The sequence below is a fragment of the Synchiropus splendidus genome, chromosome 9 (assembly GCF_027744825.2).
Source record: "Synchiropus splendidus isolate RoL2022-P1 chromosome 9, RoL_Sspl_1.0, whole genome shotgun sequence".
NCBI lineage: Eukaryota > Metazoa > Chordata > Actinopteri > Syngnathiformes > Callionymidae > Synchiropus > Synchiropus splendidus.
In genome coordinates this window covers 25,332,781-25,357,231 of record NC_071342.1, presented here as the reverse complement: position 1 = coordinate 25,357,231, position 24,451 = coordinate 25,332,781, and the positions used below count along the sequence as shown (strand labels likewise).

The window sequence follows — 24,451 nt, the reverse complement described above, 5'->3', positions numbered from 1 at the left end:
AGTCACTTCCGTGGCTGGTCAGTTTGTTGCTTACATTTGACAACCAAATCGTGACTGTTCAGATCAGCTCAGCTCGCCCCTCGATCCTCCTGCAGTGGTCAGATCGGGCAGATCAGGCAGCAACACGAGAGATGACAGATGACACCGTCGCCTCAGGGGTCACGTGGTCCTGTCCCGTCAGCGTCGCCCGTCTCTCCTCCTGCAGCTGAAACTGTAGCCGAATGACGTCACGAATACAAAGGTTGGAGATCTGAGAAAACCTCAGCAGGAAGAACCAGACGCTCGCTCCCGTCAGTGCGGGAGACCCAACCGTCACCTCTCCAAAGTGAAAACTCGCTGCTCGGGCTCGGGTGGATTCGGCGGCCTCCATCGCGGGCTTTTATTTTGAAGGCTTCCACACCGGACCCGCCCTCCGCCGAGCTGGGTTCCTGGATTTTTCTGCTTGTCAATCCGACAACCAGAAAGGCTCCGCGAGAGGGACTCGGTGGTCTGGGAGGGTCCGACTCGACCCGGTGCGAACTGGCTGCGGTGCGGCCGCGGATGCGCTGCCGCTGCTCCCGCGGCTCCTCCTGCGGCTCCTGCCGCCGCGTCTCTCGCGCGGCTCCACGGTGGTCGCGTCCGGCTCATCCCGAGGATTAACCGTGTGGATTCGTCGTCTGCTCCGAACCGACACCGGCTGGCGATTCCTTGTGGCGAACCCTCGTCCTCCGCGCGTGTCGCACGCGCTCGGGTCGCTGAATGAGCCGCGGTGATGTGAACATGCAGCGGGACTGAGGAGGAGACGCGGGCGCGCGGCTGCGGGATTAGAGTGAGGGGGATTATATTCTCCTGGCGCGGACTCCACCATCACATGCCGCTTCGGACCTGGATCTCTGGGAGGCGTCAAGCCCCACTTCAGCGGAACCCTCGGCTTCCCTCCCAGATCTGTCACTGCACTCTTCTGGCCAACTTTTCCGAAGCCATTTGTCGCGGCTGGAGGCTCGAGCTCGGCGGATCCTTCTCACCATCTGAATGAAATCTTCTGGCCGGTCAGTCCTCTCTCTCAGGCGGCCGTGTGGCGGCCCGGCCTCACGCCGCCATGCAGCTCCCGGTGCGGACACCGAGCGTGAGATGATGATGATGATGATGATGATGATGATGAGTGTGAGCGGATATTGGCTGAAGATCTAGTTCCCGCGCAGCATGCCCGCCTCTCCTGGACCTGCGTGAACTCGAGCGGAGCTGGTTCTGATCATCTCTTCCTGCGGGTCTTCATCCCATGAGCTGACATGTCGGACCGGAGCGCCCCGCCCTGCCGCCTCAGACTGGACTGGGTCTACGGCTATCGGGGCCACCAGTGTCGGAACAATCTCTACTACACGGCCGGGAAGGAGGTGGTCTACTTCGTGGCTGGAGTGGGCGTGGTCTACAACACCAGAGACCACACTCAGAAGTTCTACCTGGGACACAACGATGACATCATCAGGTAGGAGCGACGGCTGCTGACTCATGGGGCTGGGACCTCACCTGCGCGCGATGGTCATGTGGTGCTTGGCGTCTGGACCCAGTGGTCACTTGAGGGTTGGTGACGGGGTGCTGCCCCCTGCTGTCCCGTCGGGCTCAACGCGATCACAGAGTTTTCACCTGCAGACACCAAAACAGATGTGTGTGTGTGTGTCGTGTCGCCCACTTCCTGGGCAGAGCACCACTGCAGCAGGACTGACCTCAGAGGTGGCATCATGTGGACCAACACCGGACCCACGACACCCGTCACCGGTGAAGAACCGAGAGCCAAACTAGATGAAAGGTCTTTGACCTGCCGAGCCACACAGTCTGTTCAGAGGTGGAGACGACACGGCTGCGTCCCGATTCAGTCAGAACAGACAGACGGGCACACGGCTGCAGCCGCTCCACACCAGAGAGGAAACCGGAGTTTCAGTGCACACACGCTCACTCAGCTTTGTCACACCTTCCTGGTGGGGACCATCTCCCTTCCCCCAGCCTCTCCCCACATGACACATGACTCACCTGAACCAGGACTCCAGAAGGACCTTCTCACTTGGGCCTGCTTCTGCTCTCAGCTGCTCCGGGCGCCAGGAGAGTCACGTTCATTTCCCTCAGCACGTTCATTGGTTTAGCCAGTGTTACATGTTCAGTTCGGCGCCGCTCGAACTTCGGCTCGAAAACCCAGTCACTTTGTTCAAGCCGACTCCCAGATGTGGATGCAGATCCAGAGTTTGTGGGGTGAGCCATGCGTTTAGGTGGAGAGGCTGGGGAAAGGGTGCCTTCAGCCCCCGGTGCCTTCAGCCGCGGCGTCATCTCCTGCTTGCAGCAGTTCTCCGGCCAGTAAAGAGCCGAGGAGGCCACAGTGAGGTGGACCGGCTGCACATCTGGAGGAAGCTTCGGTCTGGTGCGGCTCCGGGGGCAGGTCTCTGCCCAGCCTTTGGCTCCTCCTCTGGAACAGCTTGCTCGACTCGGTGATACGAGCTCACGCCTGCGCTGGTCAGGAAGGCGGGGCAGCAGCTGACGCGGAGACGCTCGGGCCTCCATCAGAGCCGCTCCTGCTCCAGGGCTATTTTTAGAAGCAGCCGCGCTTCCTCCGGTGTTCACTCTTCGTCTCCTGCCGTGTCGCGCGGCACCCACGGCCGCTCCTGTCCGTCTCAGCCGGGAGGTCAGAGGTCACTGGGAGCTTTGTCTTGAAGGTCGACCTGCGGCTCCTCCAGACTCCAAACCCCGGGAACATCAGCAGGGAGACTTGGGACAGGAGGAGGAGGTCAGCTCCAGGCTCAGGCTGCCGCACAGCTACAATATTTATCGTGGAAACTGAGCTCATTCCTCTTCATCAGCTGCCTGTGTGTGTGTGTGTGTGTGTGTGATCTGTTTGATGTGACGAGGCAGAAGCCAAACTCACTTCCTCCTGAGACGGTCTGAGAGACAAAGCCAGCTCCAGGAAAAGCTCCTTCAAGCGTGTGTTTCATGTTGCCTCCTCCTCGTGCCTTGCTTCTCATCATGGTGCGTCTGAAGACGGTTGTGGGATCCACACTCAGCTGACTGGAAACGGGTCAGAGGGAGTGTGTCAGTGGAGGGACGGGAAGCGGCTGGTGAGCAGACAGGTGTTGAGAAGGTGCCTGGTGTCTCAGCAGGGTGCTGAGCGCTGATGGACCCTCCCCGCTTCACTCGTGGCGCTGACGCCTGCTCCTCATGAACCCGTGCTCTTGATGCTGGTGCCTGTGGTTCCTCAGAGCTGGGAGCGGGTGCTGTCTCCACACAGCACCTCAGGGTTTGATTCTCTCTGTGAGCCAAGGTCAGATCTGCTCAGGCTGGACCTTGGTCCGACGCTGGTGAGGCTGCGGGGCTGGTGAAACCTTGGGCCACAGCTTTCAGGACCTGCATGGATCAGTGGGTTCCTGAATGAAATCTGTCTCATCCTTGAGTGGAAGGCCTCCACATGGAGCAGTGCGTGGTGGAGTCCTGACCTTGACTTCTGCCTCCTCGCCCCGCGCCGTCCTGTGGTCGCCATGGAAACTGCTGCAGATGAGGTGGAGTGGAGTGAAGGTGTCTCGCCGATCCGAGGGAGCGTCCCGCTTGAGCCCGTCTACTGATGCGGCTGCTTCTGGATTCAGCCAATCACAGGAGACGATGAAAAGCCGGCGCTTCATGGCGTGGTGCTCAACACACGCACACACACACCTGGCTCAGCTGCGTGTCAGAGGAAGCTCCACAGTCTGAGAGCCGGTGCGTCAGGTGCCACCCGGGTCCTGACACAGCAGCAGGTTCAGGATCCTCACCGAGCCTCACGCTTGCTGCCGTCTCTGGCCTCTTCCCTCAGTTGTGCGTCTCTTATCTCAGGCAGCGGCCAACACCAGCTCTCAGTGGCCCGAGGTGCTGCGCTCCTCCCGGCTGGGCAGGTGGGGCGGGGCCTGTAACCAGGAGCAGATGAGTCAGCCGTCTGACTGGGAGCGGCGTCACACCTCGCCTCCGTGCCACCGTCCCACCAATGCACAAAGCCTCTGAGGTCATCAAGTTAATGAGCTGTGACTGTGAGCTGAAAAACCGTCTTAAGTACCAGGACCACCAGGACCATCTGCTGCTGGATGGATGAAGGGACCAAGTGAGTCCAACATCAGAGCTCACACTGCGGAAGCTCTGCTCGCTGATGGAGTGTATGAAGCTCTCATGTCCTGTGTGTGCGTGTGTGTGCGCGCACGAGTGTCACCAGGGAGGGAAAGGGTCCGGCGGGTCCATGGTCTGATGTCCAACAGGAACCAAGCCAAGGGGAGTCGGTGGAGGAGACATGCTCCCATGTCGAGGCAGGAGATCAGATTTGTATCAGGGAGGGGAAATTCAACACCGTGGAATTCAGCGCGGGCCAAGTGGTCACGTGCTCCCGGCTTCCACGCAGTGGAGAGTGACCCGAACTGCTGTAGCGCCACCTCCATGACGCCGCGCTCCTTCGGATTCCACCGACAGCAGCGGAAGCTGACAGGTAGCGAGGAGCCGTGTCAGTGTGGAGCTCAGCACGCAGCGATCGAGCTGACGGATCAACACACCTGAGCGCTCCACCTGCTTCATTCGGCGGGTTTCTCAATCAAACCTGCGAGTTGAATAAAGTTCGATATTTGGCCGACTGTGTTTTGCTGATAGTGCAGAAATGGTGCAGTATCTGAAGCAGCACGTCGTGCTCTGGCTCACTGGCGCGTGCAGGGGACACCGTCTCCTGCGAGTGAGAGCGCTGCGTGAAGGAAGCGGCGGACGGATCCGCGCGTCTACATCTGCGTCGTCGCCTGTGACAGCACAGCGGACGCGCAGGTTTGTTGTGTGGACCAAACGGAGGAAGGTGCACTCCATGGTTTAGGTGGGTTTTATTACGGTTTGTGATGCTTTATAATGTTGTCAGACTGTCTTGTCGCCGATGAGCAGTTTGTTCACTTGTTGCCGGTCGCTCGTCACCCAGCCCGATGTCAGCCGAGCTACTGGGCTATCTGCTAGCTACCTGCTAGCTACGTGCTAGCTACCTGCTAGCTACGCGCTAGCTACCTGCTAGCTATGCGCTAGCTACCTGCTAGCTACGCGCTAGCTGAGTCCAGCTATGAACCACGTTATCCGGGTGGTGTCTGAGTCCCAGTGAGACAAATTCCAGTTTCTCTCCCGCAGTCGGACTAACCCGTTTACAAGCAGCGTTTAAAGTCCGAACTTGCCCGGACCAACGCCGTAATTGAGTTTTCTGAGCCATCACGTGACCATCCCATCCACGGTCCGGACGCTTCACAGAGGCCACCGTCATCAGTGGGGGGCGTGTCTCGTCGCTGTGAGTCACAGGTGCTTCTTGGTTTCTATCTTATGTCAGTGAAACGTCTACGAAACATGAAGCTAACGTCAGACAGGTTCGTATTTTGTTGACGACAGGCGGTCACCTGCGCGAGTGACGCGGCTGTGTCGAGGAAGCACTGGGTGAATCGTTTGAGTGGAGACGCAACGCGCTGGCGCGTGTGTGATGGAGTGAATCTGTGACCAGTGATTCCGCTGTGAACTGCAGCCTCACGGCCTCCCTCTCTCTCTCTCCCTCTCTCTCTCTCTCCCTCTCTCTCTCCCTCTCTCTCTCTCTCTCCCTCTCTCTCTCTCTCTCTCTCTCATCCCTCTCTCTCTCCCTCTCTCTCTCTCTCTCCCTCTCTCTCTCTCTCTCCCTCTCTCTCTCCCTCTCTCTCTCATCCCTCTCTCTCCCCCTCTCCCCCTCTCTCTCTCTCTCTCTCTCTCTCTCCCTCTCTCCTCTCCCTCCCTCTCCCTCTCTCTCTCTCTCCCTCTCTCATCCCTCTCTCTCTCTCCCCCTCTGTCTCTCTCCCTCCCTCCCCCTCTCTCTCTCTCTGTCTCCCTCTCTCTCTCCCTCTCTCTCTCCCTCTCTCATCCCTCTCTCTCTCCCTCTCTCTCTCTCCCCCTCTGTCTCTCTCCCTCCCTCCCCCCCTCTCTCTCTCTCTCCCTCTCTCTCTCTCTCTCCCCCTCTGTCTCTCTCTCCCTCTCTCTCTCCCTCTCTCTCCCACTCTCCTCTCCCTCTCCCACTCTCCTCTCCCACTCTCCTCTCCCCCCCCTCTCTCCCTCTCCCCCCCCACCCCCACCCCACAGCTTGGCCTTGCATCCTGAGCGCTCCCTGGTGGCCACAGGTCAGGTGGGGAAGGAGCCGTTCGTCTGTGTTTGGGACACCTTCAGCGTCCAGACGGTGTCGCTGCTCCGGGACGGGCACAGCCATGGCATCGCCTGTCTGGCCTTCAGTGCAGACGGACAGGTGAGTGTCAAACGTCCTGCTCTGGTTAGGGTTGGTGCCCGGAGGCCTGAACGAGCATGTGTGGCCACCTCTGATGAAGGGGTGTTTGTGATCAGGTCTGGTTTCATGTCTGCCATGAGCGGACCTCCACCACTGAAGGAGGCGCTCTCAACCTCAGAAGGAGCCTCTGGCTCGGCGTCCACGATGGAATCACTGATGTCAATGATTCTGTGGTGTCGGCACTTTCCCGCTTCTGGCAGCGAGTCAGTCAGAGAACACAGCAAACCAATGTGTACGTACTCGTGCATGGGTGCGGGTGGTCAGTGAGCGGCGGACGTGATGCCGTGGAAGCCGTATGCGGCATGCTCACGTGACCTCCCTGGCCTGACGTCTGAGGGGGCGGGACTTGACCTGGCTCTGAGCCCTGCTGAATGTGCAGCTTGTCATTTGCTGCAGCGCTTGGCTTCGGTGGGTCTGGATGCCAAGAACAGCGTTTGTATCTGGGAGTGGAAGCGAGGGAAGATCCTGGCCACAGCCACGGGCCACTCGGACCGAGTAAGTCAGCTCCTGCCTGTGTGTGTGTTGGCGTCTTCCTGTTGGATCCTCACCCGCGTCCTGCTCCTCCTCTCTTCTCTCAGATCTTCGATGTCTGCTGGGATCCGTTTCAGCAGAACCGTCTGGTGAGCTGTGGAGTCAAGCACATCAAGGTGACCGAGAACATCTTTTCCATCATCACTTCCGTCACCGGGCAAGCCAGATGAGGACGAGGCTGCTGCCCCGGCCGAACCCTGACCACGGCTGATCCCTGCCCTGCTGTGTCTGCAGTTCTGGTCCCTGTGCGGAAACGCTCTCACTCCCAAACGTGGGATTTTCGGCAAGATGGGCGACCTGCAGACCATCCTGTGTGTGGCGGCGGCCAAAGAAGACACCACCTACTCCGGAGCGCTGAACGGAGACATCTACGTGTGGAAGGGCCTGAGCCTGGTCCGGACGGTGCAGGCGGCACACGGGGTGAGACGCCGGCGCCGACGCCGCTGCTCAGGCCGCCGGTGCCCTGACGCTCCCTGTTGCCTGCTCCGCCCTCAGGCTGGGATCTTCAGCATGTACTCGTGCGAGGAAGGTTTCGCCACCGGAGGCAGGGACGGGTGCATCCGACTGTGGGACGTCGACTTCAAGCCCATCACCAAGATTGACCTGAGGGAGGCGGAGCAGGGATACAAAGGTGGCGACTCACCTCCGCACATCTCACCTTGTGACTGTCGCCATCATCGTGACGTCATCTCGTCCGTTTGCATTTGAATCCTGTCCGAGGATGAGGTCCTAGGATGAGGTCCTGGTCTGTGGTTATTGCACCGGTTAGACTGAGGCTGCTCTCACACACCACGACCAGAAACCGACAAAAACAAAAGTGACGCGTGCCACGCAGCAAGTCTGAAGATGTGCAGAGAAGTATGACACTCAGCAGGCATCCTGCTCAAGGTTGCTCAGTTTGTGGCCTGGTCTTCCTGAGACGCGGCGGGTGGTGACCCCCGGCTCAGCTGAGGTCAGTTTTCAGTCAAGCTGAGGATGAGACGGAGACTAACAAGGACCGGCGCTGCTGCCCCAGGCTGCTGTTTGTCTGGGACTCTTTGAGTCTGTGCAGACTGGACCCTGCTCAGGAGGGTGCTGGCCTTTCCACTGCTGGCTCCTCCCGAAAAGTATCACCGCCGTCTCCCTGGTGAGCCGCTTAGCTGGGAGAAACTCCTGCTCCTGCTGGAGTTTTCAACCGGTTCCTCAACTGTCTCTGATGGAGCTTTGTTCCATTCTCTCCACTGTTGAGGAGCTCCTTCGGCAGAAGGTCTCACTCCGCAACCTTCCTTTCTTCTTCCATCAGCGCCTGTGCGTGAACCTTGTGGTCGTCCTCTTCCCCCTTCCTCCGCACTTCTTGCCGTCTCCAGCCACAGGCCCTGTGAGCACTGATGGCTCAGTGGTCATCGCAGTTTTCTGGTTGCATCTTAGAAGCCGGTGCAGGTGGAGCTGCCGTGGACTGTGTGGTGACTGGGCCTGTCCTGGCCCCTGCTCTGTTGGTCTTGTTAGGTGGGGTGGGATGGGATGGGAGCCTCGGCTTCTGGTGAGGAGCGTGTGGAGGTTCTGATCCTCCTCTGCTGCCTCACCAGGAGATGCAAGCAGATCTGATGGGAGTGGCATTTCAGAAGATATGATGACCACGATGGTGATGACAGTCACTCGGGTCTTGATTCACACCAGCCTGTGTGGAGCCAGCTGGATCTTCTCCTTCTCTGAATGACCTGATGACTGTGCTTCTCTGGAGGTCTGTCCATCCGCAGCGTGTGCTGGCGAGCCGACCGGATCCTGGCCGGGACTCAGGACAGCGAGATCTTTGAGGTGAGCGCTTGTGAGCCCCGGCTGCCTCCACGCCGCGCTGTTGCCCAGATGCTTCCCTCTCTCTCTCTCCGCTGTCCTGCAGGTGATGGTTCGGGACAGAGACAAACCTGTGCTGATCATGCAGGGTCACAGCGAGGGGGAGCTCTGGGCTCTGGACGTTCACCCCAAAAAGCCTCTGGCTGTGACCGGCAGTGACGACCGCTCCGTCAGGTCAGCACGCCGCCCTGACCTCTGACCCCAGGCTCGGCCTCTCATCCCCTGCTCTGGTGTTTGGCAGGCTGTGGAGTCTGGTGGACCACGCGCTCATCGCCCGCTGCAACATGGAGGAGGCCGTGCGCAGCCTGGCCTTCAGTGTGGACGGCTCCCAGCTGGCCCTGGGCATGAAGGACGGCTCCTTCACCGTGCTGAGAGTCAGGTGACTTCCCCACGGCGTGGGCGTGGCCAGGAGCTCGGGCATGAGCCTGAAGCCTGTCCTCTTCCTCTGCTCAGAGACATGACCGAGGTGGTCCACATCAAGGACCGGAAGGAGGTGATCCATGAAATGAAGTTCTCGCCGGATGGAGCCTACCTGGCCGTGGGCTCCAACGACGGGCTGGTGGACATTTATGCCGTCTCTCAGAGGTACAAGAAGGTACGGAGGACTGGGAGGTGGAGCCAACGCTTCGTCTTGGAAAAAGCTTGTGGAAATGTGCCGGAGAGTCATGGTCAGCACTGTGTTCTCAGGTGGGCGAGTGCAGCAAGTCCAGCAGCTTCATCACTCACATGGACTGGACCCTGGACAGCAAGGTCCTGCAGACCAACGATGGCGCTGGAGAGCGACTCTTCTACAGGATGCCAAGTCAGTCTGTGTTCATGAGCCTCATGGCTCAGGATGGAGGGTGGAAGAGAGAGAGAGAGAGAGAGAGAGGAAGAGCAGGAGGAGGAGGGAGTGGGTGTGTGAGGAGCAGCACAGATGAGCGAGCGAAGGAACCCAGAGGAAGCAGGAGAGGGAGAGAAGAAGAAGATGCCTGGAAGAATGTTGGAGCGTGTGGAAGGAGTGCATGAAGCAGAGAGCCAGACAGGAAAGAAACAGCAAGGAGAAGATGCTGCACTGAGGAATACAGATGAGTCCTGCAGATCTGTGGCTGATCTCTCGCTCCTCTGCTGCTCAGTGGGCAAGCTGGTCGGGAAGGAGGAGGTCAAGGGTCAGCGCTGGGCTTCCTGGAGCGGAGTCCTGGGGCCAGAGGTCAGCGGTATTTGGCAGAAGTACTCCAACCTAACGGAGATCAACGCGGTGGACGCCAACCACTCGGCCGCTGTTGTGGTGACCGGAGACGACTGCGGCCTGGTGAAGCTCTTCCGCTTCCCCTGCCTCAGGAAAGGTCTGGCCCTCCGCGCCGTGCTCCTCCTCCGCGTGACTAACTCTCTCCGCGTCTTCCTCCAAGGAGCCAAATTCAAGAAGTACATCGGCCACTCGGCTCACGTCACCAATGTTCGCTGGTCACATGACCTGCAGTGGGTCCTGAGCACGGGCGGCGCCGACCACGCCTTGTTTCAGTGGAGGTTCCAGCCGGAGGCAGTCATGAACGGCGGGCTGGACGTCGCCGTCCTCGGTGAGCGTCATCATGACGGCTCGCTCCCAGGCGTCCGTCACGCTGACCGTCTTCCTCTGTGCCCCTGAAGACAGCCACGGAGACTCCAACAGCGAGGAGTCGGACAGCGACGTGTCCGACGTGCCAGAACTGGACTCCGACATCGAGCAGGAGACTCAGATCAGCTACGACCGACAGGTGGGACCCCAGGTTTCATCGTCTCCCAGGGCTCTGCTGTTGCCATGGAGACACTAGAGTATGTCTTATCTGGTGCGGCAGCTGCAGCCCGGCTCTCGTCTCCTCGACTGTCACTCGCACTGACTCAGACCAGTGTCTGTCAGGCTGCACGCTCTCATGGGGCTCCTCCGCACATGGGACTGCCTGGCCCCGCCCCGCCCCGCCCCGCCCCACTCCACTCCGAGAGAATGGCGGGCTGGACTCAGGGCCCGGGGGCCAGCTTGGAGCCAGTCCTGGTCCAGAGCCCCTGCAGTAGATGGTGGGGCTGCTGACCTGGAGCTGAGGCGGATGTTAGACTGGTCCAGCTCAGCAGGGGCCCCTCTGAGGAGGAGCTTTCAGTTTAGCGCTTCACATCCAGCAGCGAAGTGGAGCAGACGCTGGTCTGAGGCCTGATGAAACCGGGCCGGGGTCTTCTGTCGGAGCCTGGCCGAGTCAGCGCTCGCGAGCCCCAGGACTCTGCCTCCTGCCGTCTGGAAATCGCTGCTCGGCGAGAGCCGCTGATTATGGACGGTGACTGTATGGACATGACTGTGTGACTTCAGATGAGGAGAGCACGCACGCGCAGTCTGGCAGCACCTGCTTTGGTTCACGGCTCTCATCTGGTCCCCACAGGTCTACAAGGAGGATCTGCCTCAGCTGCGTCAGCAAAGCAGGGAGAAGAAGCAGCAAGTGGGCTCCCTGAAGAGACAGAGGGGCCCCGACCAGGGCCTGCGCCTGCAGTTTGTGCACGGGTACGGTTCACTCTCTGGAGGTCAGGAGCAGATGGACTTTCTGTGGTCCGGCTGAAGTAGATGCTCACGCTTCAGTTTAGAGGAGGAAAACCCATCAGTGTGTGAAGCTGCCCGAGGAACAACCCCCCGCTGCTGACTCGGCGCTCTGGTGGAGGTCACTCAGGGTCAGAGGGTTTCAGTTCTGGAACAAAGGTCTGAGTGCCTCATCCAGTGTCCCAGATCGCTCCTTGTTCAGTGGGCGGAGTGTGACGAGTTCAGGCACAACAGCTTTCTACCGTGAACCTTCTGAGCCGCTGGTGACTTGTGTTCAGGTACCGTGGCTACGACTGCCGAAACAACCTCTTCTACACTCAAGGAGGGGAGGTGTTGTACCACGTGGCGGCGGTGGGCGTGGTCTACAACCGACAGCTGCACACTCAGCGCTTCTACCTGGGCCACGACGACGACATCCTGAGCCTCAGCATCCACCCGCTCAAGGACTTTGCCGCCACGGGACAGGTGCCTTCACACACACACACACACCACATGCTGTTGCCCGATCATGTGATGAGAGCACCGAGTTCTGGGGTCAGCTGACACTCGCGGCTTTGATCAGACCCCTGCCGCCAGTGTGTCATTATATTGACTTAGAGCTGTCAATTTGTGGGAGTTACCAAGTATGGAAAAGTTTTGAAAAGAAAAAAAGAAAGTGTTGATACCTCCACAAGAGCAAAAGCAGTTTTGAAAATGAGTTTGAATAGTTTAGTGGCACTTTACTTATGTCTTCTTTAGAGTTTATTTTGAAAATAAAATCTATCATTTTATCGTATGACATTTTAACAGTGTTTTATTTTATTTCTATTTTGTTTTATTTTAGAATTTCATTCCTGACGTACAGCTATCAATTTTCTCCGTTTTTTCTCTCGTACATTTGATGAATATCTTTGCGATGATCACGTGGTGTATTATATATTACGTGCATTACTTGAATGGGTTCCGGTCCCATTTGTCCTGGAAGGGTGGGCCCCGAGATGAGAACAGTTAAGAACCCCTGCTCTGTGGGACAACAGGATGCAGGAGAAGTTGGATCTAAAACTGCGCGAGGGTTTTCAGGGCACTGAGAGCCGTCATCATGAAAGGCTGCGTTTGTGGGAGGAGCCTAATTCGTTGCACGTCTGGCCTGTGGCGTTTGTTTGGTCTCAGCTGTGCGTTGTCATCTGGACTCAGCGTTTCATGTCTCCAAACAAACGCTAGGTGGGGAGGGACCCGGCCATCCACGTGTGGGACGTCCAGACCCTCAAGTGTCTGTCCCTGCTGAGAGGCTTCCACCAGAGGGGGGTCAACGCTCTGGACTTTTCTGGTACTCGCACTTCACTGACGCTCCCTGGCATGCTCTCCGTTTCTCAACCCTGCGCCGATGTGTTGCTCAGCCGACGGGAAAAGCCTGGTGTCGGTGGGAGTGGACGACTGGCACTCCATCGTGGTGTGGGACTGGAAGAGAGGAGAGAAACTGGCCACCGCCAGGTACCGTCGGCCGCTCTTGGGCTCCTGCCGCACCACCTCCTCATCCGTCCTCTCCCTGTTCCTCCACATCAGCCTTGAAGATCAGGCGTGTCAGCTGATGTGTCTTTGTGTCGTCAGGGCTCACAAGGAGAAGATCTTTGTGGTCAAGTGTAACCCAATGCTGATGGACAAACTGGTGACGGTGGGCATCAAACACATCAAGTTCTGGCAGCACGCAGGTCAGTCTCGACACCGATGGTGCGGAGCTGCACAGAGCGCCGCTGAGCCCTCTGTCCACCAGGTGGCGGTCTGACCTTCAGGCGCGGCGTCTTCCGGAGCCTGGGGCGACCTGAGACCATGATGTCGGTGTGCTATGGCCGCAGTGAGGCGCTGGTGTTCTCTGGCGCGGCCAACGGAGACGTCTACATCTGGAAGGAGCCTCTGCTGCTGAAGACCGTCAAAGCTCACGACGGACCTGTGTTCGCCATGTTCTCCCTGGACAAGGTGGGTGTGGAGGAGGTGGGGCCGGTCCTCCTCACCAATCCCCCTTCATTCCAGGGTTTTGTGACGGGTGGCAAGGACGGGATCGTGGAGCTGTGGGACGACATGTTCGAGCGCTGCCTGAAGAGCTACGCCATAAAGAGAGCCGTGCTGTCGCCGGCTTCTAAAGGTAGCCGCCGCCCTCTCTGAGGCTCTGCTCCGTCATCGTGCTCTCTCCAGCTGAAGCCCGCTGGTGTCTCCACCCGCAGGTCTCTTGCTCGAGGACAACCCCTCCATCAGGGCCATCACTCTGGGGCACGGTCACATCCTGGTGGGAACCAAAAACGGCGAAGTTCTGGAGATGGACAAGACTGGACCCATGACCCTGCTGGTGCAGGTGCGTGTAGCCGCTGTTGCCATGGCGAGGAGAGCCGTCCTCTCTCTCTCTCACACACACACACACACACACACACGATCCTCCTTCCCCTGCAGTGTGACAGGCATCTGTGTGTGTGTGTCCAGGGTCACATGGAGGGCGAGGTCTGGGGTCTGGCTGCTCACCCCCTGCTCCCCATCTGTGCCACGGTCAGCGATGACAAAACCCTGCGTCTGTGGGAAACCTCTGCCAACCACCGCATGGTGGCCGTGCGCAAGCTGAAGAGAGGTCAGAGCCGCCCGGCCCCCGCGTGTGAGCGCCTCAGGACCGGCCGCTGTGGTGTGTTGCAGGGGGCCGCTGCTGTGCCTTCTCCCCGGACGGAAACGCTCTGGCCGTGGGTCTGAGCGACGGCGGCGTCTTGGTGGTGAACGCTGACACGCTGGAGGATCTGCTGAGCTTCCACCACCGCCGCGACGCCATCTCTGACCTCCGCTTCACCCCAGGTGCCGCGCCCCGTCACTCCTCTTGCTCCACTCCTGTGATGGGACCAAAACTGTTGAGATGTTTGACCGTCAGATGACCTCCAGGCCTGTTGAGGAAGCCTGGCTCACATGGGTCATGTGGTGGGGCAGCAGAGGGGACGGTGCACCTCACAGAGGAGCATCACGCTGATGTGAGAGCCATGTCTGCCAGGAAGTTAGAACCGGGCCTGTGCAGCGACTGGAGCACCGTGCTGGTCCTGAGTGTCTTCAGGAGAGCAGCCGTCACGGAGGAGTCTGGTGAACGTTTGGGCTTCCGACCTGACTCGCTGAGACCTCGGTGACCAGCTGCTGCTGTGATGCGCTTCCGAGTTCCTCATCTCAGTGCTCCAAGAGGGTCCTCACAAGGCCCTGCCCCTGCTTTCACACGCTTGTCGCATGTTGGAATGTTTCCAGTCTTCTGCTGCGTCCTCACACCTCAGCTGCTCCTCCTCTCACCTGCAGACACGGGGAAGTACCTGGCCGTGGCCTCTCACGACAGCTTTGTGGACTTGTACAACGTGCTGACCAGTAAGAGAGTGGGCATCTGCAAAGGACCGTCCAGCTACGTCACACACATCGACTGGGACTCCAGAGGTGAGTGGTGGCGTCACACTCCACGGTGGCTCCTGCCTTCTTCTTCGGTCCCGCCCACTCTGAATCACTGCGCTGTGTGCTGACTCCGCCCTCACAATCTGACCCCTCGCCACCGTGGTGAACAGGTAAACTGCTGCAGGTCAACACTGGAGCCAAGGAGCAGCTGTTCTTTGAAGCTCCGCGAGGTAAACGACAGGTCATCAAGAACTCGGAGGTGAGAGGCTCCAGGTTGCGGTCTCGAGCGTGACAGAAGCGCGGGGTGGCTTGACTGCGTCTCTCCCTCTGGTGTTCAGCTGGAGCGGCTGGACTGGTCCAGCTGGACCTGTGTTCTTGGTCCCAGCTGTGAAGGCATCTGGCCCACCCACAGTGACATCACCGAGGTCAACGCCACCTGCCTCACCAGAGACCGCACGCTGCTGGCCACCGGGGACGACTTTGGCTTCCTCAAGCTCTTCAGCTACCCGGTCAGGGTGAGTGTTGAGGCCCAGGTGGTGGCTCACCTGCCGAGGGTGGAGCTTCCTAACCAGCGCTGGACTTCTTTCTGCTCCTTCCTCTCAGGGTCAGTACGCTCGCTTCAAGCGCTACGTGGGCCACAGCGCTCAGGTGACCAGCGTGCGCTGGGCTCACGACGACTCGGCGCTCCTGACGGTGGGCGGGGCCGACACGGCGCTGATGATCTGGGCCCGAGAGCGAGGGGCGGCCTTCGCCGGAGAGGGCGAGGCCCCGCCCTTCCATGACAGCCGCCCCCCGGTGGACAGCGAGGAGTCGGACGATGACGTGGAGGAGGACGGAGGTGTGTGTTGCTGACATGTCCGAGTCTGCTTCCCTTCCCCACGTCACGGGCCCGGTCCAGTTCTCACCGCAGCAGGAGTGTGGTCATGCGTGTGTGTGTCCTGCAGGGTACGACAGTGACGTGGCCCGAGAGAAGGTGGTGGATTACATCACCAAGATGTACGCGCTCAGCATCAGAGAGATGTGTGGGACCAAGCCTCACCAGCAACTGAAGGAGATGTCGGCGGAGGAGAGGTACGCCCCTACACGCACGCTTCTCTGTCCTTGTGAGGACCTCGCATGGCCTCCATCGGTGCCCCAGCCTCTCAACCTCAACCTAACCATCCAAAACACAGGGCTCTGAACCAAACTGGAACCCAGTTATTTGGGAGTCTTCACCCTCGCACTGAGGCTGAACCTTGTGGGGTCCAGCGAAAGAGCCCCAGCAGAGGGCGTCTTCCCCAAAAGGGCTCCTCACAAGGATGGAAAGGCTAAACACGCACGCACGCACGCAGGCCACCTGCTTGTGTCACGGTGTGGCAGCTGTCTCGCTCCTGTGATCCATGCTCGTGTGGGCTTTCACTGCTTCTGATTCTTCAATATGCAACTTTTATGAACTTCAGTTTCATAGCTCCAGTCTGCTCAACTGCTGAGTTTAACCTTCAAGTTTGACTCTTGAGCTATCGAAGGTCTTTGCAGTAAGTGCCTGAGGAAAACAGAGTTTATTGCTTCCAAGTAGAAAGTGGAGTTTAGCTGCAGTTACAACATGAAAGGACCAGTGTTGGACACCTACAGACCCACAGGTCCTCCGTGTGGGCAGCAGTGTTGGTGACTGTGATGTGGACATGTTTGAGCATTGAGAGGAAGACTGAACCAGATGTGCCACAGCCGTGCAATCGATGTTCCTGTGGGTCCAGAGTGAGAGCTCCTGGCCGAGCCCTTCACCAGTTCTGGCTCTCCTGTGGATGTTTGCCGCTCCTGCTTCCGCTCAACCATCCCAAACTTAATGTCTGTCTTGTTCCTACCTTGCTTGCCCCTGGAGGCAGGGCCTCGTCAAGTGAGTACCTGACTTCCAACACCAGCGTGTGGCGTTCAGCATCCCACGCTGGATGTACTTCTCAGCCATGCGGTGTGATCAGAAAGGAGCTGGACAAGAGTGGTGTGAATGCAACATGACACTGAATTTGTGTGGGGGTCGGTGGGGCCACCACCTTTCCTGAGCACATCGTGGGAGAGAGGACGAGTGTGTCTGGCGGCCTGGACAAGGTCTGTCACAGCGCGTGAAGAGACACCAAAGTTGGACTGGTCTTCTGGCTCCTCCCACTCTCAGGGGACGAATCACGGCTGGGCCACTTGTTTGAGGCTGATGTGACGCAGAACAGTGTGGACACTGACAGAGGTTTGACACCTGCTTCACAGAGGAGCAGTGCAGCTGTGTGGGAAGCTTTGAGTGGAGTCTCTACCTGAAAATATGGAGGAGCCGCAGGCCGTCGAGATCGTGGTCTGATTCTCCTCCCATTCATTTTCAGTGGGAAACATTTGGGACACGAGTCATGGGTCACAGGTCAGAGGAGAGTGGAAGCCGTTCCCGACCCGGCCGCACCTTTTGGCAACAATGTGACGTAGACGATGCAGTTTTCAGCAGGAATTAAACAAAACGGCGGAGCAGAAGAAGAACCCGGTTCGCTGGGAGAAGTCCATTAAAATCAGACTAGAGGTCTCGGCTTGTGTTTCATTCCGGACCCTTCATGATGAGGTTAAATCTAAAGTGGTGGGCATGTGTGAATGAGAAGTGTCTCACTCTCCTGCCGGCTAAAGCTCCAGCTGTCTGTCTGTTGGTTTAGACCTCCGGTGAGTCGAGCGGCGCCGCAGCCCGAGAAGCTGCAGAAGAACAACGTCACCAAGAAGAAGAGATTAGTGGAGGTTGGGCCACTTCTTCACCGCCCCCCGCCTCACTGGCTGCCTCCTCACCTCCCTCTCTCCCCGTCTGTGCTCAGGAGCTGGTCTTGGACCACGTCTTTGGATTCAGGGGCCACGACTGTCGAAACAACCTTCACTACCTCAATGACGGTGCAGAGATCGTCTACCACACTGCCTCCACTGCCATCGTCCACAGCCTCAGCTCCGGTAAGTGTCCAGCTCCGGCCCGGCTGCAGGTCACCTGGACACGTGGCCCAGGTCCCTGTGGAAGACTGAGGTCCGCTGGGTTCTGAGTCAGGTTCTGCCCGAGCTTTCTCCTGGGTTTGTTGTTGTTGTTGTTGTCAGTCCACTGTCTCCTTGGTCTGCAGGAACTCAGAGCTTCTACCTGGAACACACTGACGACATCCTGAGTCTGACGGTCAACCAACATCCCAAGTACAAGAACGTCATTGCCACCGGGCAGATCGGTAATTCTGCGAGGGAGCGAGAGAGAGGTTCCTTGGAACCATGTTCTCTTCGGTGCATGGCTGACTGAGTCTTTTTTTCCTCGAGCGGCTTCTCTGCTTCTGTCTAAGCTGCCTGCTGACCTCTGACCCCACGCTAACACTGAGCTCAGCTTTCATTAAACACGGGGCGGGCGGGTGGGCGACTGACTCGGCCGGACTGAGCTGAGCTCAGGTCAGCAGCTGCTGACGTCCTGGTGGGTCACAGAAAGATGACTGACCCACTCAGAGAGCAGCTGAACCGAAGCTCAGGAAAGGTTGTGGGAAATGCATCCAACCAATCTGCTGCACTGTTTCAGCCACTGTCCTGCCTCACACTGGGGCTCAGACGGATGGAGGAATGTCTTCACTGTTGAACTTTGTCTTGAACACCTGCTGCGCTCGGCTGAACTCACCGCAGATTTTCATCTCTTTATGTTGTTTTTGTTTGTGTGGCTGCCGTGTTGTGTGCGTCGCTGTCACACACCGCAGGTGACGTCGGTGAAACTGCAGGTAAACACGCGCCCGCCCACCAGGGCAGGCACCCTGAGACCCCCCACACCCCCCTCATTTCACTGTGATTCCTCTGTGATCCGTGTCGTGGCTGCTGAGCCTTGACTCGTGCTGCTGACCTCTGACCCCCCACCCCTCTGACCACTGAGGCCTGCTGGCGTCTCTCTGCTCGTCTCCTTCCCTCCTTCATGTGAACGTCTCCCTCCTTCTCCTGCGAGGAGGCTCTGACGTCGGCTGTCCCGTGTCCCGCAGGCAACACGCCCTCCATCCACGTCTGGGACGCCATGAGCAAACACACCCTGTCCATCCTGCGCTGCCCGCACACCAAGGGGGTGGGCTACGTCAACTTCAGCGCCACCGGGAAGCTGCTGCTGTCTGTGGGGGTGGAGCCTGAACACACCATCAGCGTGTGGCGCTGGCAGGAGGGTGAGAGACTGGCTTTCATTCCCGTTAGCCCAAACCTGGACACATCAAATGCTCCCCTGGCTTCCTGGCAGCGGACGCAGCCTGGCTCCTCATCCGACTCCTCTTCCTCACCTCTTCCAGGCTCCAGGGTCTGCAGTAAGGCCGGCCATCCCGACCGGATATTTGTGGTGGAATTCCGTCCCGACTCGGACTCTCAGTTCGTGTCGGTGGGAATCAAACACGTGAAGTTCTGGACGCTGGCCGGCGGTGCTCTGATGTACAAGAAAGGAGTGGTGGGGAAGGTGGAGGATGGGCGGATGCAGACCATGCTGTCGGTGGCCTTCGGAGCCGTGAGTCCTGCTTCGTGGATCCCGCCTCGTGCTCAGTTTGGCTCATGCCTCATGTCACTCGCTCCCCCCTACCCCCCGACAGAATAACTTGACCTTCACCGGCGCCATCAACGGGGACGTGTACGTGTGGCGGGACCATTACCTGCAGAGAGTGGTGGCCAAAGCTCACACTGGGCCGGTCTTCACCATGTACACCACCCTGAGGGACGGGCTCATCGTGACGGGGGGCAAAGAGAGACCGTGAGTGTCCGCAGTGGGACTCATGAGTGGCTCCTGTGGGACTCATGAGAGCCTCTGTGGGACTCATGAGAGGCTCCTGTGGGACTCATGAGTGGCTCCTGTGGGACTCATGAGTGGCTCCTGTGGGACTCATGAGTGGCTCCTGTGGGACTCATGAGTGGCTCCTGTGGGACTCATGAGTGGCTCCCGTGGGACTCATGAGTGGCTCCTGTGGGACTCATGAGAGCCTCTGTGGGACTCATGAGAGCCTCCTGTGGGACTCATGAGTGGCTCCTGTGGGACTCGAGTGGCTCCTGTGGGACTCATGAGAGCCTCTGTGGGACTCATGAGTGGCTCCTGTGGGACTCTTGACTTGAGCAGGAGCAACGCTGTGTTGAAGGTGATAAAGCTGAAGTGGTTCCTGTGGTGCCTCTTGTTGTGTCTCAGAACCAAGGAAGGAGGTGCCGTGAAACTGTGGGATCAGGAGATGAAGCGGTGCCGTGCTTTTCAGCTGGAGACTGGACGGACGGTGGAGTGTGTGCGCTCGGTCTGCAGAGGGAAGGTGAGGACGCGCCGTACTTCCAGTGGCCTCTCCCTTCATGGGCTGCTCTGCTCCAGGGTAAGATCCTGGTGGGAACCAAAGATGGCGAGATCATGGAGGTCGGCGAGAAGAACGCGGCGTCCAACCTGCTGCTGGACAGTCACGCTCTGGGAGGCATCTGGGGTCTGACCGCTCACCCCTTGAAAGAGCTTTGCATCACTGCCAGCGACGACGCCACCATCAGGGTGTGGGACCTGAACGACAAGGTGATCTTCTTCATGGAGCACGTGCTCTCAGCACTCGGCATCAGTCATCCATCTCCGAGCTCTGGCTTCACAGACGTGGTCTTCCATCTTTGCAGAAACTGCTGAACAAAGTGTGTGTCGGCACAGCGGCGCGGTGTGTGAGCTACAGCGCCGACGGGGAGATGCTGGCGGTCGGGATGAAGAACGGGGAGTTCCTCCTCCTGCTGGCCAGCTCGCTGAAGGTGTGGGCCAAGAAGCGCGACAGGAGCGCCGCCGTCCAGGACATCAGGTGAGGAGCGCCCCGGGTGGATCCTCCCGCCGGACTCGCTGGGGACGTGTGTGGGACTCCTGAGATGGCTCCTGACCCTAACCCGTGGTGCTGTGCGTGCGCACGCGCGTCTCTCTCCAGGTTCAGTCCAGACCGCCGGCTCCTGGCTGTCGGGTCCTTGGAGAACATGGTGGACATTTATGACGTGAGCGCAGGTCCAAGTCTGAGCCGGCTGATTTACTGCTGTGACATCCCTGCTCTGATCCTGCAGCTGGACTTCTCTGCAGACGGCTGCTACATTCAGGTGGGAGCTCCACTGGCCTCGCCTTCACCTGTGGAGGCGGTACTGCAGTCGTGCGGCCTTCACCTGTGGAGGCGGTACTGCAGTCGTGCGGCCTTCACCTGTGGAGGCGGTACTGCAGTCGTGCGGCCTTCACCTGTGGAGGCGGTACTGCAGTCGTGCGGCCTTCACCTGTGGAGGCGGTACTGCAGTCGTGCGGCCTTCCCAGGTGAAGGCAGCCGGTCCTCTGTGTGGCATGGCCACCTCTGTGGTTAGGAGCAAGTCCTCTCATCGGAGAGGAAGCTCAGCTTCAGCTTTGACTCCGCCTCAGATCCCACTTCTGTTGAGTGTTGTGACAGCTGCGGGACTGAGGTCAGTGGGGTCTGCAGCTGGGTGAACAGGTGTGTGTGTGTGTGTGTGTGTGTGTGTGTGTGTGTGTGTGTGCGCGCGCAGGTGTCCTCGGGAGCTTACACTCGACAGGTGTTTGAGATTCCTTCAGGAAAGCTGGTGAGCGACCAGGTGCTGATGGACAGGATCACGTGGGCGACTTGGACCAGGTGACACTGCAGACACTCCCAGTGGAGCAGAACCTCTGACCCCAGCACCCGCTGTCTCCTCAGTGTGATGGGCGACGAGGTTCTAGGCGTCTGGCCGCGGAACGCCGAGAAGGCCGACGTCAACGCGGCGTGCGTGTCGCACACGGGCCTCAACATCGTCACCGGGGACGACTTCGGCCTGGTCAAGCTCTTCGACTTCCCCTGCCCCGACAAGTTTGTGAGTCTGAGCAGGAGAGGGTGGCGCTGTTGTGACACAGCAGTGTTGTGACTCGCCGCGTGCGTCCGCAGGCCAAACACAAGCGCTACCTCGGCCACTCGGCTCACGTGACCAACGTCCGCTTCTCACATGACGACAAGTACGTGATCAGCACAGGAGCGGACGACTGCAGGTAAACCTCCCGCCCTCGCCGTCCTGAGGGACGCCTCGTCTGCCACGAGCAGCTTGTCTTGCTTGGTGTCTGGTCCTTCACCTCGGCCATGTTTGCTGCTGTTGCTGCTGCTGCTGCTGCCGCTGCCGCCCCGTCACTCTCCCCACTGTGGGACGAGTGACGCCCACCTCCTCTAGTCCAGTCCAATGTCAACTCAACTGTTGTAGGACTCGTGGGTGACATCAGTTGGACTATGACTCCCTCCTGTGGGACTCATGAGTGACATCAGTTGTACTATGACTCGCTCCTGTGGGACTTGTGAGTAACATCAGTCAGAGACTCATGTGGGACTCGTGAGTGACATCAGTTGTACTATGACTCGCTCCTGTGGGACTTGTAACATCAGTCAGAGACTCATGTGGGACTCGTGAGTGACATCAGTTGTACTATGACTCGCTCCTGTGGGACCCATGAGTGACATCAGTTGTACTATGACTCACTCCTGTGGGACTTGTAACATCAGTCAGAGACTCATGTGGGACTCGTGAGTGACATCAGTCAGAGACTCCTGTGGAACTGTGACCTTGTGCTGGTCAACTGTTCCTGGTATGAAGCCATGACTCTCTCCCACCTGACTCACTGTGAGTTTCCAAACCTGTGTTGTTTGTGTTGCAGTGTATTTGTGTGGAAGTGCCAGTAACGCTTTGCCACAAAGCACCTTACCAACAACAACAACAACAACAACAACAACACCACCACCACCAACACCACAAGTGGATCCAGAGGGAGTCAGAGCCAGGATGGAACACCTCCGCGCTGCCCTCCACTCCTGGACTCACGAGGATCCTGGGAGGGCGGTTTGTGTTTACAGCTTCATCTTGCAGCCACGTGTGGGTTTGGGTGAGGAGTGGAGGAGCTGGGAGTCCAATGTTCGGGACACACTTGAACACTTGCCACAAGTCTTACGAGTCGTGAGGCCGACTAGAGCTGAGGAGTGCGGCGCCTGAAACACAGAGCCTTTACTTCCGTGGCAGAACATTGTCTCACCTAAGTGCCTTCCTGGATCTTTCTACCTGAGCGTGTGTTTCTTCTGTCTGGTGCTACACTGAGAATGTCCCACTCCTCACTCTCTCTCACTCACTCTCTCACTCACTCACTCACGCCAAGTTGTTGTGGTTCCTCGAGGACCCACCGCGCGGTGAACATTCCAGAGGCAGGTCACACGTGTGTGTGCTCGCTGTCGTGAGGCCTGTGTCTCTGTATGGAAGACCAACCCAAGGTCCAGGAGTTCCCAGGGTCATCAGCACCTGCTGCGGGGGCATCACCCCACCCTACAGTTCCCACGTGGGAACCTGTCCACTGGCACAGAATTGGAGCTGAGCCACAAGGCTGGAGACAGAGCCAGGAGCAGGTGTTGGAGAGAGTTGATGCAGTTCAAGAAAAGCTGCGGCTGGACTCTGACTGGTGACTGTGGGGGCGGAGCCAGCTGTCTGAGGACTTGGAGAGGAGCAGAGGAACATGGAGGAGTCGGCCTCCACCTGCCGGTGCCACTCCAGATGACTGCGCTCCTCCTGTCTGCGGCCGGCTCCTGAGACAGAGGTTTCCAAGCCGTCACCTTTCCTCTCGGCCTGATGTATATGAAGAAGTAATGTCCAAACTATTTAAACCTTGATGTTTCTAGGGTAAAAAAAGAAGTAGGGCATCATGAAGATGCCTGTGATGTTAGTGGTATGTGTTGTGTGAAACGTTGCCAGGGCGCGGCCACACGAGGCCCAGGAGCGGCCGGTCCAGGAGGCGCCTCCCGCGGGCCCAGCTCCTTCCTTGAGTTGGGTCAGACTGCACATGGCAATGTCAACTGGTGCATGAGTTTATTTTTCAACCCAAATGTGTTTGTGGGGCAAAAATGTCATGCTGCGAATCGATGGTTGCTCTTTTTATACCGACTTCCTCCTGTGTGTGTGTGTGTGTCCACAACAATCAGATTAAATGAGGCTGGCGCAGGTTCAAGGCGTGATTGGGGTTTGTCAGCTTGGACAGCAGGTGGCGCTAGTGAGCATGGCGGGGTCCCAGCGGCTCACATCTTCTCCCGCAGAAGAGCCTGGCTCCAGACGGTGCTCCAGTTGCCGCCCCGCCCCGGCCTGCACCCTCACCTGACCTCTGTGGCCCTGGGTGTCTTGTGTTTAGAGGACCAACACCAGACTGGTTGACCATAGCGAGGGTCACACAAACATCTGCTCACAACCCTCGGCAGCGATGCTGAAGAAAGGAACTGCAGCAAAGACCGGTTATGACAGGTGCATGGAAATGGAGCGAGTGTCCCAAGATAGAAAGATACACAGGCCCCAAAATGAAGACATGAGAGGCGTTAGCTCCTCAGATTTGTCTTTGATCCGGTGACTCCAACAAGCCCCAGAGCGACACCTCTGAAGGTCAACACACGACCTTCCATCCCATCACGACTGGACGAGCGTGACGCGCGCGCGCCGTCTCCACGGTAAGACGTCACTGACAAACGCTTCTCTTTTCCTTTGCCGCGGTGACTGACGCGGTTTCTGGTGACAGTGATATTTCTGCCTGCGGATCCCGACGTGTCCAGAGCCAGAGCCAGCTCTGGGTTCGGTTCCGAAGAGTCGCACCGCTGACTGTCAACATGACTGTCCCCATCACGTCCGCAGGACGGCGGTCACGTGTTAACGGTGCGGGTTGATATCCCGCGCTTCGAGTGGAACGTTCTCAGGATCATTTCCAAGAATCGGTCCCCGCCAGGTGACGCACGCACGCACGCCACAGCAGCTCGTGTGTTGCCATTCACCACCAGGATGCAGTGACGTCACCGGGATGAGGCGGTCACGCATCCCGCCTGCGCACAACACCGGTGTGCGCGCGTCGCGTGTCCTTCACCGCTGGTGTGTCTGCGCGC

The 24,451-nt window shown here is 58.6% G+C and overlaps 1 protein-coding gene across 9 annotated transcripts; it reads left to right on the top strand.

The window, feature by feature from the left end:
- The first annotated feature begins 10 nt into the window (after positions 1-10).
- LOC128764531 (echinoderm microtubule-associated protein-like 6) lies at positions 11-24,338 on the top strand. 9 transcript variants are annotated; one of them, XM_053874319.1, is made up of 45 exons: positions 11-1,465; positions 6,097-6,256; positions 6,692-6,790; positions 6,874-6,942; positions 7,061-7,246; positions 7,322-7,457; positions 8,547-8,620; positions 8,703-8,830; positions 8,898-9,035; positions 9,110-9,251; positions 9,344-9,458; positions 9,772-9,981; positions 10,045-10,212; positions 10,283-10,389; positions 11,041-11,159; positions 11,471-11,657; positions 12,393-12,498; positions 12,569-12,662; positions 12,780-12,880; positions 12,943-13,145; positions 13,200-13,311; positions 13,391-13,518; positions 13,644-13,785; positions 13,848-14,000; positions 14,481-14,612; positions 14,738-14,826; positions 14,906-15,082; positions 15,171-15,405; positions 15,512-15,638; positions 17,228-17,306; positions 17,381-17,510; positions 17,672-17,770; positions 18,278-18,298; positions 18,551-18,724; positions 18,845-19,053; positions 19,136-19,293; positions 19,720-19,834; positions 19,891-20,079; positions 20,175-20,347; positions 20,468-20,531; positions 20,598-20,630; positions 21,060-21,163; positions 21,227-21,380; positions 21,452-21,552; positions 22,207-24,338. In XM_053874319.1, the coding sequence occupies exons 1-45, from the start codon at positions 1,269-1,271 to the stop codon at positions 22,229-22,231; spliced, it is 5,862 nt and encodes a 1,953-aa protein (XP_053730294.1). In that variant the 5' UTR covers positions 11-1,268; the 3' UTR covers positions 22,232-24,338. The 9 variants fall into 9 exon arrangements, 5 of the variants coding, with proteins under 5 accessions (XP_053730294.1, XP_053730292.1, XP_053730293.1 ...); XM_053874317.1 differs by having other exon boundaries at positions 20,468-20,630; XR_008415773.1 differs by lacking the exons at positions 21,452-21,552; positions 22,207-24,338 and having other exon boundaries at positions 20,614-20,693; positions 20,799-21,163; positions 21,227-21,280.
- Positions 24,339-24,451: the final 113 nt, after the last annotated feature.